Source organism: Nelumbo nucifera, chromosome 5 (genome assembly GCF_055504915.1).
Source record: "Nelumbo nucifera cultivar China Antique chromosome 5, China Antique-T2T, whole genome shotgun sequence".
NCBI classification, from domain to species: Eukaryota; Viridiplantae; Streptophyta; class Magnoliopsida; order Proteales; family Nelumbonaceae; genus Nelumbo; species Nelumbo nucifera.
In genome coordinates this window covers 11,957,758-11,975,950 of record NC_142653.1, presented here as the reverse complement: position 1 = coordinate 11,975,950, position 18,193 = coordinate 11,957,758, and the positions used below count along the sequence as shown (strand labels likewise).

At 38.0% G+C, this 18,193-nt stretch overlaps 1 protein-coding gene and 1 long non-coding RNA gene across 2 annotated transcripts; one reads left to right on the top strand and one right to left on the bottom strand.

Moving 5' to 3' along the window:
- The first annotated feature begins 1,775 nt into the window (after positions 1-1,775).
- Positions 1,776-4,370, top strand: ICK5 (Cyclin-dependent kinase inhibitor family protein). The gene is made up of 4 exons (XM_010270886.3): positions 1,776-2,266; positions 2,391-2,440; positions 2,638-2,817; positions 2,902-4,370. The coding sequence occupies exons 1-4, from the start codon at positions 1,889-1,891 to the stop codon at positions 2,969-2,971; spliced, it is 678 nt and encodes a 225-aa protein (XP_010269188.1). The 5' UTR covers positions 1,776-1,888; the 3' UTR covers positions 2,972-4,370.
- LOC148791240 (uncharacterized) lies at positions 1,854-8,542 on the bottom strand. Its single transcript, XR_016076425.1, has 2 exons — positions 7,595-8,542; positions 1,854-6,700 (listed from the first exon to the last, which is right to left on the bottom strand). It is a non-coding gene; the product is annotated as an uncharacterized LOC148791240 (long non-coding RNA).
- Between the last annotated feature and the right edge of the window lie 9,651 nt (positions 8,543-18,193).

The following is an 18,193-nucleotide window of genomic DNA, read 5'->3' as shown; positions in this document are numbered from 1 at the left end:
GTAGGCAAGCATTCTACATTAACTATCATTGACCTCCTCTAAATGCACAACACTGCCATAGCCTTGACTGTAACTTTGTTTTGTTTATTTCAATTTCCAAACAAAAAGCCAGCTAAATCGTTACTCTGCTGTCAAATCTGATATGGAGGGAGGCTATTGTTTGTTTCTTTTAACAGGAAGAATATTTGGTGAGGCTTCTTTCCTAGAGATTCAGCTTTTTCTCCGCTAGGGAAAAGCACTTGTTGCGTTTTAGGTATGAAGTTGTTAAGCCTTGGGGAGAGGGGAAAAGGGCAACCCCGAACCTCTTCTTGGGCTTTTATGACATTTGTTCGGACTATAGTCTTTAACCTTATAGTCTCCACGTCTTTTGCACCGCCTCTAGCTTTATCATATATATGATATCTCCATCCTCTAACTCCTTCCATGGATCAATTTAATTTATTTTCCCTCATACCCGGATTGAGCTGTAAATGGATCGGATCGAATTTGGATCCAATTAGATTCCACATAAACATATACATACATGTAAAACATCAACGCACATCTATGTGTATTTTGGTCATTCCGTCGAAAACAAAAGAGAGTTCAAGCAACAATCCATACCTTCGGATATGGGGCTGATGTGGACGAAACAATGGTAGATATGCCTCTCTCTCTCGTACTACAAACCGAATTCCCAAAAGCCACGATAGCTAGAGATTCCATTTCTCTTAGAGTGGATACAAATAGAATAAACAAAATTCATATACGGCGAGGGCTACTACTACTTGCTAGTTGCTACGCTATGCCAAGTAAAAATAATTTGATTGGAACATCTTATCTTTCTATTTGCTTCTGCCCGTACGATCAGCGATGGCCGATGTGGTTCCAAATCCAACCAACCATAAAAATGAAAGGATTTCGGACCAATTGGCGAGTTTTAACTTTTTTTTTTAGGGGTAACATGAGTTGATGGAATTGGAGTGCTGGTGCTTTAAAATTTAAACTGTTACTCCTCTACGAGTCAACTCAGGCCTCGGAATAATTAGCGGTGTTGTCATTTGTCAACTTCATTATAGGCTTTGCAAACCCCAATAGATTAAAATCGTACATATCCTGATTAGTGATTACTATGTAGAAGGGCCCACACAACATTGGCTCCTCATCATCAGAGCGGTTGAGTATTTTTCTGTACGGTCAAGATAAATGGTCCACATTGATTTTTTATGGAAGACCAAATACCATTCATGCCTCCTATACTGTACATTTCCTTTACCGTTTCATTCTTGACGTACTACCCTCTCCATCTCCACGAGACGAGACCGAGGGCGCAGCAGGAACGTCTCACTCCCACCCATTTCCCCAACGTAAAAAGTAGATACAAGTACAGTAACGAGGGCAATGTCGTTAATTCCTTATAAAGCAGGGATTACTTCAGTAATTTTGGCTTCGTATACAATTATTACGCTTAAGACCTGACCGGCTCCCCACCGAACGGGCTCCTGACAATAACCAACTGCACGTTGCGGGCAGGGCAATAATCCGTTGCAACTGACCCCTTTAACAACCTAGTTACGGCTGGCTCTACCCTGTGAAAACCGGCTATAACCAGTTAAAAGATAAGCGTGAGGACATCCAGGTGGCTTACGGTCATTACTCGAGGAATCGGCCTAATCCTCAACGGCCCGATTCTTGTAACGGCGCCGTCAAGGAATCCGTTGCCGTTCCCAATCACCATTAACGGAGTCAGGACCACAAGAATAAAGCATCTAAAGATCCGAACCGTCCAACGGAATCCCAACCCTTACATTCGCACTTTCTCTGACATCAAGAAAACGGGAAAATAAATTGAAAAACCCTCTCCATCGCACACCAAGTGCGCGCGAGACGACGAGAGCTCGAGATTTCTATGCGGATGGGGAAGTATATGAGGAAATGCAAAGGAATTGGTGAAGTTGCAGTAATGGAGGTCGCTCAGGTTGGTGTGAGGACGAGAGCTCGAACCCTAGCCATGGCTGCTGCAACTGCGGGCACAGCCAAGAGAAGGAAGATCGTTGGTTCTGGAGAATTGCAGTTCTCTTCCTCGTATCTTCAGCTCCAAAGCCGTCGCCCCCTCGTGGCTACGCCTGACGTTCCAATTTCGCCGGCCACATCGGAGAATTCCAGTCCAGTAACCCCAGCCGATCGTTGCTCGAGTGCTAGCTCCGATCACGTTCTGGCGTCTCGGAGCTCAAGCAACGGATCGACCGAGCTCGTGAAGGAGAGCTTGAGATCCGTAGATCTGGAGGTGAAATTGGAACCCCAACGGAATTCAATTATTCAATTCGGTTTCATTTATTGATTCAATTTCGGTTTCTCATACTTTCTTATTTCCAAACTTAATTTGATCTTTCTGAATTTGGTTTTTGTAGGAAGAGGTCTTCGAAATTGAAAACTCCACGTATTTCGACCTCAGAGAAAGGTTTAAATTTTTATACTCTTTGTGTCGCTTAAAGTTTATTTTTCCCCGGCTCATGAAGCTCGTACAATTAAGGAGAAATTGAAAGCGAGAGATTCTTAACGGTCCATGACTTGCTTTCCGTTTCTTCTTATGTGTCTTCGTTTCTTTTATTTATACTTGGGTTCTCTTACTCTTTCTGTCCATCAACTTCTTTCCAGAAGGGAGATGACTCCGTCAAGCGAACATTGCGCCGAATCAGACGACCTGGAGTCAACGGCAAGGCCAATGGACGCAAATTCCCGCCATAGATCCACGGTGAGGAAAATGCCAACAGATGCCGAAATTGACGAATTCTTCTCTGCAGCAGAGAAACTCGAGCAGAAACGATTTGCGGATAAGTAAGTTCACGCTTCCTGTGGAGTACGAAGTATCCGCCTGAAGCTTACTTTGCTTAACAGAAAACCCTAAAATTCTTATTGCAGGTATAATTACGATATCGTGAAGGACGTTCCCTTGGAGGGTCGTTATGAGTGGATTCGCATAAAGCCATGATGAAAAAATGCAAACAAAAGGGAAAAGAAAAAAAAAAAAAGAAGCCAGAGAAAGAAAAGCAAGAAAATGGAGAAAGGCTTTTTTTAATTTAATATTATTAAATTTTATTTCCTCTTTTTTCCACTTTAGGTTTCCATATTGTTAGTTTCTCCTCTCACCCTGTACAGCTCTCTCTCTCTCTCTCTCTCTCTCTCTCTCTTTGTAGGAAGCTCTGCAGTCTGTACGGTATACGGAGAAGCTTCTGCAAATCCGTTCGGCGAGAACGGTCTGAATAATATTTTCATTTTTTTTTCTATCCCGGAAATTCGTGTCCCTCTTATTAGTTTCTGTTTGCTTCTCTGATTCACTGTGGTCTAGTACGAGCAGTCAGTAGTCTCGTAAATTTCCTTCTGCTAAAGATAAAAAAGGAAACAGAAAGAAACTTACTCGATGTTCGGGGATGGCATGTTCATGACTTAAAACCACGGAAAAGCGTTTTTTTGTTAATTTTTACTGATAGTAGTTGGCCTTTTTCATCTCTTTTTTCTTCCTATCTCCTTCAGTCCTCTTTTTGTCTTTATAGTTTTCACGTAACCGTCCCTTTTCACCCCCTAATATCTTTCTTCCCCAGTAAAAAAACTGTAGTAGTCATGGGAAACTGCTTTATTTTCTTTTCTTTTTCCTTCTCACTTTTTTTTTTTTTGGGAAATAGGTAGAGGGAATCAAAATAAAATAGGGCGAGGGTATTATAGGAAAGCAAAGATGCAGGTACATGCACTTGGACATGAGCTTGGACACGTGTCTTGATTGGGAAGTCGATCATTTTATCTGGTGCAAGTGTGGAAACAGAAGAGGTTAATATATGGAGCAGCTGAGGTGGACGTGGACTACATGACTAGTCTGGGAATTGGGAGCCACGTGTATCGGAACACGCTTTAACTCGTCCAAAGCAAACATGTATAGGTGGCGGTGTGCGAGTGCATGGCCATACTGTTTTACGTCCAACTCAGCAGGACCACAAGCGCACTAGGATCTAAAATATGGAGGGAGGAGCACGTGGTATGGGATGGTGGTGATGGTCCCCACTTCCATCACTTTTATATTTGCTTTCCGTTTTGCTTCGGATCTGATGCCAATTTATTTTAATTATTTTTCTTTATTTCATCATCTCTGCCTGGGGGATGAAAACAAGCCAAGCAACCTACCGAAGGATGCGGGACCCACCAATCGAGGGAATGTTGCTTGTAAAGAACGAAATGTTGGTATATGGAGTGGGGTGGGGGTTATTTGACATTTTCTGCATACAACGGCAATGATTCAGCAGGGATCGGTCACGCTGTTTAAACCGTGTAATAAACCCTGCCGTGCTCATCATTCATTGGTTCAAAAATTTCACAAGTTAACTCATATTTATTTATCTTAATGTTTTGGCCAATGAGAGGCAAACACGGTAGGAGTCGCACCGTCTATGAGCGTAAATTCATTCATGCAAGCAGCTCCTTGTTATTTATTTATTTTTTTTCTCTTGGACGGTTGGTAGATGCATGGTCAGCAATCACCATCAGTGAAACAACGTTCAAGATTATTATAACTTATAAATATTAAAATTAACCTCAATCTTGGTTTTTGTTGGCTCAATCATCCATATCAGTTGAGTTTATAGCCCCAACGATCACTTTTACCTAGGTTTTTTTTTTCCTATCACCTTTCTTTCAATACATACATGGATGCACATGATGTGATTATAACATATCATGCAGATGAGTCATTGTTAACCTTTAAAAGGCATAAGATATATATGCTGGGACCAAGGTTTACGAAGGAAGCTCCAAATGCTTCCGGCTAGCCACCGGTGAAGGTGAATTCATTTTTGGTGTAAAGAAGAAGGAAAGGAGGATTGTTTTCACACTGAAAAGGGCATACAATCTTTACCATACTCCTATGAACATGAATTGTCTACAATTATTTAGCAGAATATTTTAAAGATAATGCTTAATTGTCTACAATCTTTACCAGCAAACTCCTAAGAAATTTGGGGTTGTGTTGTTCACAGTGCAATTTTATTTGTTTTGGTGCAAAATTTTGGGAGTGGAAATGCGTTAGAGTTCAAGTTTTGGTATAGGCATCACTGTGTATTGTTTGTTTGGCAGTGCAGGAAAAGTAAAATGAAAGGTAAATCAAAATAAGGTAAGACCCCAAGCAAAAATAAACCAACTTTTGCAAAATTCCCATTCGCACTCTCATGTCCATTTGTACCAGCACAAATTAAATTTCATTACAAACAAACAGAGCTTTAGGGGATTTTCTCCAACATAATTGTTTTCTTTGTTTTTTTCCCAGTTGTGTTGTGTGATCATATTTTTATCTTCCTGGGTAGAAAATTAGGAAAATCACCACGTACCCACAAAGTGTGCATAACGGTTAGATCGGCTATATTTTAGGGAGTTCACTGAGACTTCACTAAATGTTGGCTATTCAATGTGTTTCCAGTATGCATTTATTGTATTTTCGTTCCATATTCATTAATTGACGTTTGGATGGGAGTAGAGTGGTGCATTTATTTATTTTCTTCATTCGCTCTTTTTAATCAAAACTCTCTCCTCTGCACCCGGGTGGTCTCTCTACTCTCTTTCTTTCTTTTTTCATTTTTTCTGGGGGGGTGTCAATTTCTAGACATTCGTATTCAATAATTTGGGCAAGGAATGATGTGCTATGTAGGTCTCAACCACATTGTGTTTTAAATGGTAATGGCTCATTCTGGGGGACCCCATCCAGCCATTTATATGTCTCAAGATATATCTATCCTAATTATTCTCTCTCTCTCTCTCAAAAAAAAAAAAAAATTGTAAGAAGGCATTAATGTACCCAAATGTAAATATAGATTTATATACACCATTACAGGCATAATTTCAGATTCTGGGAGAGGCAGAATATTAAATGTTCATAGAATCATATATATACAGTTTACACATGGATTCTGCCAGTTTAATGGAAGCAGATGTAAGAAATTTCACCCCACAGATACCAAGGTAAGGCACCATAGGATCTCTGTGAGCAGAAAGTGACCTAGCTTGATGAAGTTAATAATATTCAAATAATGTTCTTTTTTGGCTTCATAATAACATTGTATAAAGCTGCCTCTCAGAATACTTTCTATTACATGTACTGTTTGTGCCTAGCTGAATGGTAGTATGCAATTTAATTGAATGCAACAGTAGAAATACTACATTTCATTGATTAAGCAATAATTCCTTTCTGCTATGCATGGTAATACATTGTCAGGTATCATATCAGTCCACAATAACTGTCTATACTCAGTAGTCCAGAATTCCAATGTACTAAGTACTAACTAGTTAGATGTTCCATTGCCAGGGAATAAAAGCTCAATCAAGAAAAAAAAACTTGAATGCTGGAAGGCCTAATGAACCTTGAAATGAGTATTTTTGTAGGTGGGATTTGGATATTTTTTTTCTGAGCACTGATGCTTCTTAAAACCAGGCTCCGCTAGCTGTTACCGTGCAATTATTTCCTAGTTCCTTTTCTAGTAGGTCTCAGGCTTTGCATGTGGTTGCATAAAGAGGTAATAGCTCTCATCCCTATAACAATTCAGCAATATTGCTTCAGTTGAACAGAATAATGCTCTAAAGTACTGCTTGTTTACTGCACCAGGCTCGGTCCCCATCTTCTTGTGTTTCAATCATAGCTTTAAGCCTTTAACCTTTTGCAATAGGTCCCAACCCACCCGCTCTCCTAGCCAATTCAAACCAAACAGCACGTTAACACCTAGAAGAGCAACACCCATTTAATTAAAGAAAAAGAGTCTTAGCTAGCTCCATCTGTTATCATCTCTTCAAATTAAAGGCATTTTAAGAATAACCCAGATGAGATAAATCATAAATGAAAGAAACGAATGAGGGAAATGGTTGGTTGCATCATCATTCTTATATATTTGAGATTCTTGATAGAAATCAAGAATCATCATTCATGCAACTTATCACTCTAATAGGTTTAATTTCTTGACAGTTGGGTTTTGATCTAAGGATGAATACTTCGATGTTTAATTATTGGATTACAACCATCCATATATACTCTACTATTCCATAGTACATAGACACAAGGAAAGAGTAGAAAGATGGTAAATATATATATCAGGACTGATCATCAGGAGAATTGAATTGCTTTCTAAAATGATCAGTGTGCATGGATTATATTTCTGCAGATACGTCATTGGCCTGGTTAATATATACATTCATCAGACTCCTATCCACTGAAATTGCCATGTCATGAATTCGAAATTTTCAAAGGGGGCCGGGGAGGCGGCATGTGCAAGGTTGGCCCTCATTGGAATCATCAGGACTGAGCCGAGGAAACAAACAAAGTCTGTGATCAGGCATCCCAAAAAGAGATGGATCGAATAGCAAGGGCCCCCTTAATTAGCCGGTGAAGATGCAAGTGGTCCTTTGCCTTCACTGTTTATTCCCTCTCAGTACCGTCTATGAGCAGCGATGCAAAAAGATGGTAGAGTAATAGCTGGTAAGGGGCCGGCTGAACACTCACCCACCGGGAAGATTTCAAAGGAAGAAAGAAAGGAGATCTAGAGAGAGAGAGAGAGAGAGAGAGAAAGGAGGGAGATTAGTGTTGTACCATAGACTTTAGTGCAACACAGTCACACTGCCTGGGGCTGGGGTTGCACTGCATCACAGGAGGAATTAACACATTGGAAAAGTGGTTGCCTGCTTTGCTCTGTAATTCCGTATCCTTGAGGAATCATGGAGAGGTTGGCATACCTCTGATAAAGCTTTTACTTCTTCTCCGCAATAATGTACGTCCATGCATCAGAAAGGTGGCATGGTCGAGATGGGTCTTCTCATGCCTTTGTTTTTTCAGTGATCCATTATCAGAATCGAGTACTTTGAGTAGGGCCAAGATACCATATAATTCAGGCAAGCACTTTCCAAGTTTCCTGAGTGCTTTTCAAGTTGGCATGACCTGCATAAGACGACATGGTCTGAGCTGAGGAGGAGGTGGTTGTCTTCAGCCTTCAGACTTCTGCCTTCAGCCAGTGAGGGTAGCCCAGAAAAGTTGACGAAACATTTAAAAAAAAAAAGCAGAGGTTGTAGAAGAACAAGAGAATCGATCAGTTGTTGGAAGGTTAGAAGTCATCGATCTCCTTACTACATGAACCTCCCTTTACCCAACCATTTATAGGGCCCATCATCTATGCATGGGGCCGGCTCCCCTTCATATGTTATGGAGCCTTCCATTATTTATTTTTGCCCAAGTGGTTGGTGCAGGACATGGGAGCTTCAATTCATTGAGTTGGATTCCTCTACGGGTTTTACTCTAATATAATGTAGTACTGGTGGTTGCAAATCTTTACTGAACAGCTTTAACTTTCTTATGTCTACCCTCCCCCACAAAAAAAAAAGAACTATATATAATATTATTATGCAAAACATGTTATAAACTATGCTGGTTAGCTTGTTATATGTGCAAAGGATAGATCTATTTGATGAGATTTGAGACGGTTTGAAGGCCCCATCATTCAAGGCCGCAGGGTTTGCAAAATGTCAACCTTTGATGGAACTTGGATCTGACCCATTAGAGAAGAAGGGGACCTAACCCAGAAACCACTGAATGGGCTTTATGGGGCTGTGTATTTTCCCAAGCAGAAAAGATATAGATGCATGGACCAGCAGGGTCTCGGAAAGGAAAAGGAGGGGCATTAGTTAGGGTTAAGAACGGGAAAAACATGTGTGTTTTTGCTTTAACGTTTGCGAGGACAGGTTTCCTGCAGCAACCAACCCTACGTGTTTGTAGGCATGGATATCCATGTCGTTGACAAGTCTATTTCTGATCATGTGGAAATTATTCAGATTTCCACAGTCCCAGTGGCCCTTTGTCACGTCTCACATAGCCAAAGCAAAGAAGCTCCTTTCTCGTCAAAAGGAAAAAAGGCAGTGATCGATGGGGCTTGATTCCTGCCTGACATGAACATGGTATTATGTGCCCAGCCAACTAAGGGGAGGGCTATTATTATTAGAGAGCCTGGGTCTGGGTCTCAGGCTCTGTGATGAGAGTCATTGGAAGGTATGATGACATTTTGAAAGTCTGCAGCGATTAGAAAGCCTGCCTTGTATAGTGTACGTAAGATATTTATATATATTGTTATTTTTAAATCAGCGCAAGTTATCTGAATCTTAACCGAGTTTGATCCGAGTCCAATTGGCTTCATTCAACTTCAACTCATGGGTTAATTTAATTCCGCTCCGAAGAATTATGGGTCCGTTTGGTTTGCAGTTCTTTGTAATTTTGGATTTGGATTCTTTGTGCCTTCGAATTCTCCAGAGATGTGTATGGTGTGTGATATTGCAGTTCTTTGTAATTTTGATAAGGGCACCCTCGTTGTGACATGGTTCTATAGCAAAATATGATAAATAGGTTGGGAAAATCATGAAAGAATGAATATACTATGATCCATGTCAAAGCGTGGTTAATTTAAAAAGGTGTCAAGGTGATCAGGCAGAAAATGTGCGTATGCCCCAAGGAGTGGCCAAACTGCATTGACACCTTTTAAAATGAACCTCAGATTGCAAGAGATATAGAGGCTGTTTGGCACCATTGGTGTTTCAACTATAAATACTGTCACGCATCAACACCACATAGATGTGTTTTGAGTTCAACGCTCCATTTTCTGTTTGGTTGAAGACCTTCTGATCGAGTTAAAACCGTCATAGAACACTTCACTTGAATATCCATGCTTGGGAGTGTTTCAATAAGCATTAATTTGATATACCTTTTTTAGGAAGCAATGTCTCAACACCTTGATGGATGTGATGTTGAAATGGATGAAAAACATATATACATTTCTCATCAAACGGGATTCAACTACAAATACATATAGTGGTGCTTGAGTAAATGGTGTTTTATCTCAAAACATTACTGCAGGTTGAAACACCAATTAATGCCACCAAAACAAAACCATAATTTAATTTCCTTGATATACAAAAGAATTGTGAATTACGGTTTGTCTTTGTTATGTTTCTAACTTCCTAAAGAAACTAATTGATAAAGGATTATGGGTAATATGTTTTGTTGTGTAAAACCCAAAATAAAAAAAAAAAAACAGATTCGAATGACACTCAAATTGAAAGAAAAGAGATAAAGAAAGCAAGCAAGGAGGACAAATAGATTTAAGTGGTTCGGCTTATAGCTTATGTCTATAGACAAAGGACGAGCAAAAATTACTATGTAATCAGTAATAGAGAAAAAATATAGAATTGTGCACTCATAATCTTATTCACAGAAAACCCTAAACCCCAATGTACACCCAAAGTCACATTATTCTCTCACAAGACACATACTAAATATACAAGAGAGAAAACCCCCGAAATACATAACTCTTTGTATTTGGTTTGGACCCATAAGCTGAATATGGATCGGGTCCGTGTTGTCACGGGCTATGCTTCCACCACAAACCACTTTGAAAATTTGCCTTCAGATTTTTTCAAATTAATTTAGAGCGGATTCATGAAACAAGTCGCTACAAAGAATTCAAGACACAAACATAACACGTTTGCTATAAGATGTATATTTTGAATAGTTTATTATTGGTTTACCAGTTTAATCATTTAACAAACCTATGGATCCATTAGCAAAATGGAAAGATTGCAATCAAAGGGAAAAAAATGAAGATGAATTTAATTGATATTTTAGGCATGGTTTTCAAACCGTTGTTGACTTGGACAGTCGGACTGTTCGGCCTGGGAACCGTCCAAGAACTGGTTTGGTTTTACCCCAAACCCAATTCTTGACTAAAAATCGTTGAATCGGTCAATGACCTGTTGACCCAGATGGCCGAACTGTTGACCCGTTGACCTATTCAATAGTTTTTGGCCTTTAATTTTTAATTATTATTTTTTATTTTTTTATTTTTTGTCAAAACAAGCCATCCGTTTGAACCAAGAGGTCGAATCATCAACCCGGAAACTGGTGGCCATAATGGTTCCATTTCCGTGTCTTTTTTTAAAACTATGATTTTAGGAACTTCACAACCTTAGTTCTCTCTCTTCCTTTTTACTTCATGGATTAAACAACAAGGGTAATCCATCCAGCTCCCATACCTAGATCCCCCTCACCCTTGACAGAGGGTAGAAGATCCAAATTGCAAAGTATGAAGGTCGGAGATTGAACTATGGGGAATTAAGGCTGAATTTGGCATTCCTTATTTTAAGGACTTATCTCTTTATTTTTTTTTTAAATCAGTGTTTATAGGGTCATTTTAACTGTAAATGGAGATAAATCCTTAAGGAATATATGCCAAATGCAGACTAAACCTGCATTGTGATTTCACCGGTTATATGTTCTGTTTGGATTTGGAGTCCATTATGGATATAGAGATCATTTGGAGCTGACGTTCAAGAACATCTTCATCCTGGTCCTGAAGGTTATATCATCTATAAATCTAGTCAATCTACTGGGATGACAGATTCTCTATGCGTTTATGGGAAAGAACAAAGTATGATTTCAACAAGAAATGAGAGAGGAGAAAGGGATTTGGGGAAAACAATTTCAAAAGAAGTTGGTTAGAAGGGTGTCAATTTTCATGTTCACAAATGGAACTTGATGAGGGTGATTTGGCCCTTTAGTGACATTGCGACACATGGTACCCTGGAACCTTCACATGACACCTTAGCGCCATGTAGACATTGACTTCAGAAGCATTTCAAACATGCCAATCCTACCTTAACTACCTTGCCCCCACCTCAGAAGGCCGACCTATGGATGCCCCGGAAAGGACCGGGTCGGCGTAAGAGGTGACATGCTTCCACCAACTTGACCGAGACCTAGTAGGTGACTTGCACAATGTGGCAGCCAACCTCCTTCACAAGTGGGTTATCATCTCCAATCCTCCAGGATTATGTCGCCTCATCAATAGAACTAACTTTCGTCTCACCCGATTCGAAGATAATCGGATAAATTCTATCACGTCATGTGAAATTTGACTTCAAGCATGAAACCACCTCCGAACAAGACGGGCTAGTGATCTCAGTCACGCTTCGTGAAGCTCACGACAACCTACACCTATATAAAGACACCTCATTGGTCTGGGCTGGATTCGCCCAAGTTATACCCCTAAAATTTCTTTCCCTGTATTATGTTATTCCATTTTTTTTTGGGGTAATGAACATTTAATAAAAGAGAAACAATAGACAAACAAATACAGAACAAAACAAAGATAAAAACACAAAAACGAACTAGAAAGGAACTGCTCCTCCTCCACTACCACCGAACCTTGAGCAACTAAATCAGAAACTAGCCAAGAAGGTGGACCGAGAACCACCACCTTTCATCCACACCAGCTGCACCTCTTGCTGCTAAGAGATGAGATGAAAGAATAGCTTGTCAAGGTCACATAGCTAAATTTAACTGAAACAAGTTTTCCATTGATCATGAACTCTTTTTAAATTGCCACGCAGATTTTTAATATGGGCAATTAAATGCTTATCCCTCAGCTGGTCGATGAAATTAATCAGGCGGATTTTTGTACAGAGCATTATACTTATAATTCTCATCATGCTGACTGGATGTTTGGTTTAAAAGGTTTCTCGTTCTGGATAAGGATTGGGAGACTATAGGTCTAGCGTTGAGGTAATTTAAGGAATCATAAAATTGACTGTTTTGACTATTTTATAGTGCATGAATAGTATTATGAAGCAAAAAATAAAGTGATACATCATACCTGACGTCCTTAACATCAATTGTTAAAGTCTTGGTGATAAGTACATCTTATCTTATAAAATGTATGTGAAAATCTTAACTTATAAAATGTGAATCAATGAATGAAAAAGTAAATAAAACATATGACATTTTTGTTGAAATCGTGATTTAACGTACAATATGACATAAATGCTTCAACAGTTGAGTTGAATTTTTAAAAATGACCTCAGCATTTATGTCAAATTGCTTAATGGTGACCATTATTTCAATACCCATTTTCTTAAGTTGTTTCCGATTAACTCCAAGGCTGTAAGATTGGACTATGAAGAAAAACAACAAAGTATGCGTTGCCATAATTTTTTTTTATGGATAACATTGTCATAATTTGATATAGGCAATTTCTATGGAGCGTGCCTGAAAATCTTCCACAATTGAGAGAAGCTAATATGAATTTAGATGAATACCAGTTGGTTTTTTACCACATCTTTATTATCATTGAAGATTTATTTACTGATTTGTCTATACAATTCCCTCAGTTTCAGATTACCTGGGAATAACACATAATATGGGCTGGGGGGAGCACGGGGTCTGCCATTTCATGCCCAAAACCATGAGATTTCTCATGGGGCAAAAATCATTGGAATGATCTAAAGAGGTAGGGTTTGATCGATGGAGTATTCAAATTCATCACGATTCATTAACAATGCTGATAACTAACTGCCAAAATATCAGCTGAAAGCAGGATGTTAAGAAGATTTTAAATTCAGCAACATGAGACCTACTTAATTGCTCAACGCTGAAGCATAGGCTTTGATCAGCACTCAGCTTTGCTCCCTTGGATCTGGTTCAATTCTTAATCGTTTTAGTCTACCAATTACATCAATGAAAGCAAAACTACATTAAACTAATCCCTCCTGATATTAGGGCTGCAACTTGGTTGGCTCAGGTTTGAGTATTTATCAAATTTTGAATAGCCCCAACCTGACTGATTAAAATATAAAATATTAATGCTCTTTCTCTCTCTCTCTCTCGTTCAAGATAACAATAACATATGTTTGACTTTTACATTTGCTTTTTTCTATAAATTAATGATTCTCATCTTTTAGGTTATATTTGGTTTTATGGGCGGTTATTAGAAAATGCTGCCACATCAGTGCCACTTAGACATTGGTATTTATTGTGCATGAAACTACTGTTTGGTTTCTGCGTTTATTAAATAAATATTAAAAAATAAAAACACTTGGATTTATGTGTTTGAGGTGTTTAGGGAATACTTCAAATTCTGGGTTTTTCCAATGTCTCAAGCTTATTGAAATAAAATGCTTACTTGGAGCATTGTAAGCTGAGGTGGAAGATATGGGATGCTACTTGAAATGCCCATGAAACACCCAACCAAACAATAAAAGCAATAAGCATTGAGCTGAGGTGAAAGTAGCTTTATGGGGTGTCACTTGAAACACCCACCAAATAACAAAAGCAATAAACATTGAGCTGAGGTGAAAGATAGCTTTATGGGGTGTTACTTGAAACGCCCAACCAAACAACAAAAGCAATGGACATTTAAAGTAACATTTTTCAATTAAACATTTATATGAGAAACACCCCATATGTATACGTAGGGATGCAAACGGATTGGATTGGATTCAAATCAGGGTATATCCGAATCCGATCAAACAATGTTAAGATTATTTGAATCCGATGAAGAACTCGGATTTTCAGATCTGATCCAATTCGATTTAAATTTATTAAAAAATTAATAAATTATTAAAAGAAAAATAAAATATAATAATTAAAAAAAAACAAAAACAAAAAATATAAGTATCTTTTCAACTATTTTCATCATATATATACATATTTTTTATAAAAAATAATTAATATAAGAATTTACAAAAATGTAATATAAATAACATATTTATAAGTAAATGAATAAATAATATATGTGTTTTATATATTTATATAAATAAATAAATAACATATATATCGGATCGGATAGGGGTGATCTGAATCCAATCCTATTTTCCGGTCCGATCCGAAAATCCAAATAGGAGAGATCTGACTCCGACAAAATAGGATAGGATCTCGGATCAGATCATATCATAATCATTTGCACCTTTATATAAATGCTCGTAGAACTAAATACATACTTAATAAGGTTTAAACTTAATGTATTAGGCACTTGGCAGTTTTTTTTTTCCCTAAAAACCCAATGGAAATGGTTCCTAATCAGTTCATTGTTTTTCCTTTCCTTTGCTTTTCTTTGAGGCTCTGTTTGGTTTGTGGGATGGGGATGAGAAAAAGGGAATATTCTAAAAATATTTCTTTTTCTCTTATTTATTTTGAGGGAAATAGGGGGATGGGATGAGAAAAACGTGGGATGCAAGATCCCAAAATCGTGTAATCAGGACCCCGATGGAAAAACTTGAGAAAACTTGAGTTTTGTTTTCACCCCCGGCTGACCAGCGATTTCTTCATCCTCTGCCCCACCTTCACTTTCTCCTTCCCTTCTCGATGCTACCGCCACCACTGCTGCTAATAATCGCCTTTGCCCTTCTACTTATCATCATCGTTGTGGTTCGTTTGTCTCCTTCTACCTATTGCTGTCGTCATGGTTCGTTTGTCTCCTTCATGCTCAATTGAACTTTATTTTTGAGTTGCATCCAATCCTCTAGATTGAATCCTCGCTGGAAACTGCAACCCGAATTCTTAAGACCCATGACAAAATACTCTGTGGTCGCTATGCTCCAGCTGGAGCTCCAGTCTCAAATCTTTCCACAAACCAAACGGAGTCTGAACGTATCATTGCTTTGTTGATATACATAAAACCAGACTGCATGTGATATGGGATCAGATTCAGAGCGGCATAGTTAGGTACCACGGTTCAAAATATTGATTCTCTCAGTACTGACTACTGATACTCTATGCTGGTTTTTTTTTTTTTCACGTGAAAATACAACTTGAGAAAACTAGATTAAACTTGCTGAACAAAATAAGTATCCATGATGTCAACATCAGGAGTGAATTACTCAAAAAACCTATACAAAGCCTCCAACACAGATCAAATCAGTAAGCGTGACTCCCTCAAAATCTGAACTTAGAACTAGAATTCACAACCTTCAAAGCAAGGGGTTTAGGAGAGAGGGATCTTGACAAAAGACTATTTTAAACTATTGTACACTCCAATCTATGCTGATTTAAGTTTCAGTCAGCCTCCATCACGCCACAACTATTGTACACCTAATGCTGTATTTAAACTTGAAAGATGTCCTAAATTTCCTGTATTTAAATGTATCAATCAGTTGGTTGAAAAACTGATACATATCGTACCGAAGCGATACAATACACCGTGATATTTTTGAACCTTGTTATGTACTTGTAAAGTTGGATTAGACTTCGAATCAACCCTAAATAGGTCACAAAATTCAATTTTATTTGGGCATGTAGATTGAGTTGAAGATTAGTCCTACATTATTAAACAGAAGATTAATATGAAGCCCAAATCTATATCCATGCCAGAAGTCCAATCCTATATTCTTTGTCCTAAGTCTATATCCTTATCCACGCACCATGACCAAATCTAATTGCATAATCCATTGAACTACCCATATATGTTGGAACTATGAACCTATAATCGATTATCCTCTTAAACTAGTCCTTTTTGTAGTTTTTGACTTTTTTCACGAAAGAAGAACAAAGAATTATATTATACTTTTAATGTATTTACATCCGGTCCATGAGGTGTTAAGCTTGATAGGATTTGGGTCTAAAATGGAGGGATTGGATAGTGTGCTGTCTTCTTCATACCGAACAATATTCAGATCCCAGATTGGACTCATATGTGGATCAAGCTAAAAGGCTCATTTAACCTTAAGGCTCCGTTTGTTTTTTGGGAGCTATTTATCCAGGTAAATGGTACTGATATTCTTTTATTTTAATCATTTTAATCATAAAAAACTATTATTAAAAGGGGTAATTTTATCTCATTCAAGTGGTAGTAATTTTTCTCTCATGCAGAAAATTTATTTACCCCACTTAAGAGATGGGTATTGATATTAGGAGAGAATTAATTTTTCATAAATGTTATATAAATCTGAAAAAAAGAACATCGGTATCTCGACCAATGAAAACCAAAATCCCATTAACCAATTTTCTCCCCTCTCAAAATTCAAAAATTGAATGGCCCCCAAATGAATGAACTAGCCCAAAAAATAAAAGCCTTAGTAAATGGGTTGGGGATTGAATTGGGCTGAGAGGCTTGTTTACATTTGTTTAGTTGTCTCCCATTTCCAAGTTGCATTTTTTTAAGCCACATTTCCAATTTGCATTACGGATAGAAGAGATTTGGTTGAATGATAAATGTTGTGGGGACATATTGAACAGCTTATCATGTAATTTGTGTTGCTTGGAATATTGATTATTGACTTGGTAAAGAGTAAAGACAGATCTAAAACACTATGAAGTACTAGTCTCTCTCTCTCTTTCTATATATATATATATATATATATATATATATATAGTAAAACGGTCCACGTCAGCATACCTCTCCTTGTTCCATTAACCCTATTTTACGTTCTCCTTGACTCTTTCTTCTCTCCCCTTCCCACCACTCCTGTTAAGCCATGTTATCATTCCTAATCCAACTACCTAAAAATATTCCTCAAATCTCTCTATTAAGATATCCAAATGGAAGCGCATGTTGAAACCTAAATTTGAAGTTGGATTGGGCTTTAGTTGCAGCAAAGCATAGAAATAAAGGCTTGCTATCTATTATCTAAATTGGGCCAGTTTTCTTTGTAGGCCTAGATTTTTAGAGCAAAATACTTACATGGTAAACATTTCTAAAAAGAGAAGGTTTCTCACACTTGGCGAATCTTAAACTCTATAAAAGATATTCTTAAACAAGGGGTTTTATGGGTAATTGGAGATGGTTGGTCAGTTGATTTTTTTTTTCAATGATCCAAATTTCTTTGTTCATGATTGTGCACACATGCTACCTGAAGCTCCAAAAGTTGCAGCTTTCATTAATCAGTTTTCAAAACAATGGGATGTTGACAGGTTGCATCATTATCTCCCAACAAAGATTGCAACATTAATCCAATCAGTTCTCTCCTCCCATTGACACACTCACAGATGGATGATAATCTAGTCTGGGGAAAAGTTTATTGTTTCATCTGCATTGCATTGAAGGTAATTGGCATAGCCATGCCTAGTGCCCACTACTATTTTACATCTTTATTGGTCACAGAAGTATTTAGCTCCATTAGTCAAACTGTTTTTATGGCGTTGTGCACACAAAATTCTACTCACGACTGAGCTATTACGGAAGCACAATATCCATATTGATACAAGTTGTCTGTTCTGTAATCATTCACAAGACACTATTATATTGTGCACTCCTTATCATATGTTATGTTATTATTCCAACGTTAATGATGCTTTTAAACATGATGTGGATTCTATTGAACTAGTCATGAAAGTTCCATCATGACTTGACTGAAGCTTTGGCTCTTTTATCATGGTCTACTT

Bases quoted from the DNA above. Each gene is read 5' to 3' on its own strand.
- ICK5 (XM_010270886.3), top strand. From the start codon at position 1,889: ATGCGGATGGGGAAGTATATGAGGAAATGCAAAGGAATTGGTGAAGTT. The intron at 2,267-2,390 runs GTGAAATTGGAA...TGGTTTTTGTAG, and splicing joins TGAGATCCGTAGATCTGGAG to GAAGAGGTCTTCGAAATTGA. The intron at 2,441-2,637 runs GTTTAAATTTTT...ACTTCTTTCCAG, and splicing joins TATTTCGACCTCAGAGAAAG to AAGGGAGATGACTCCGTCAA.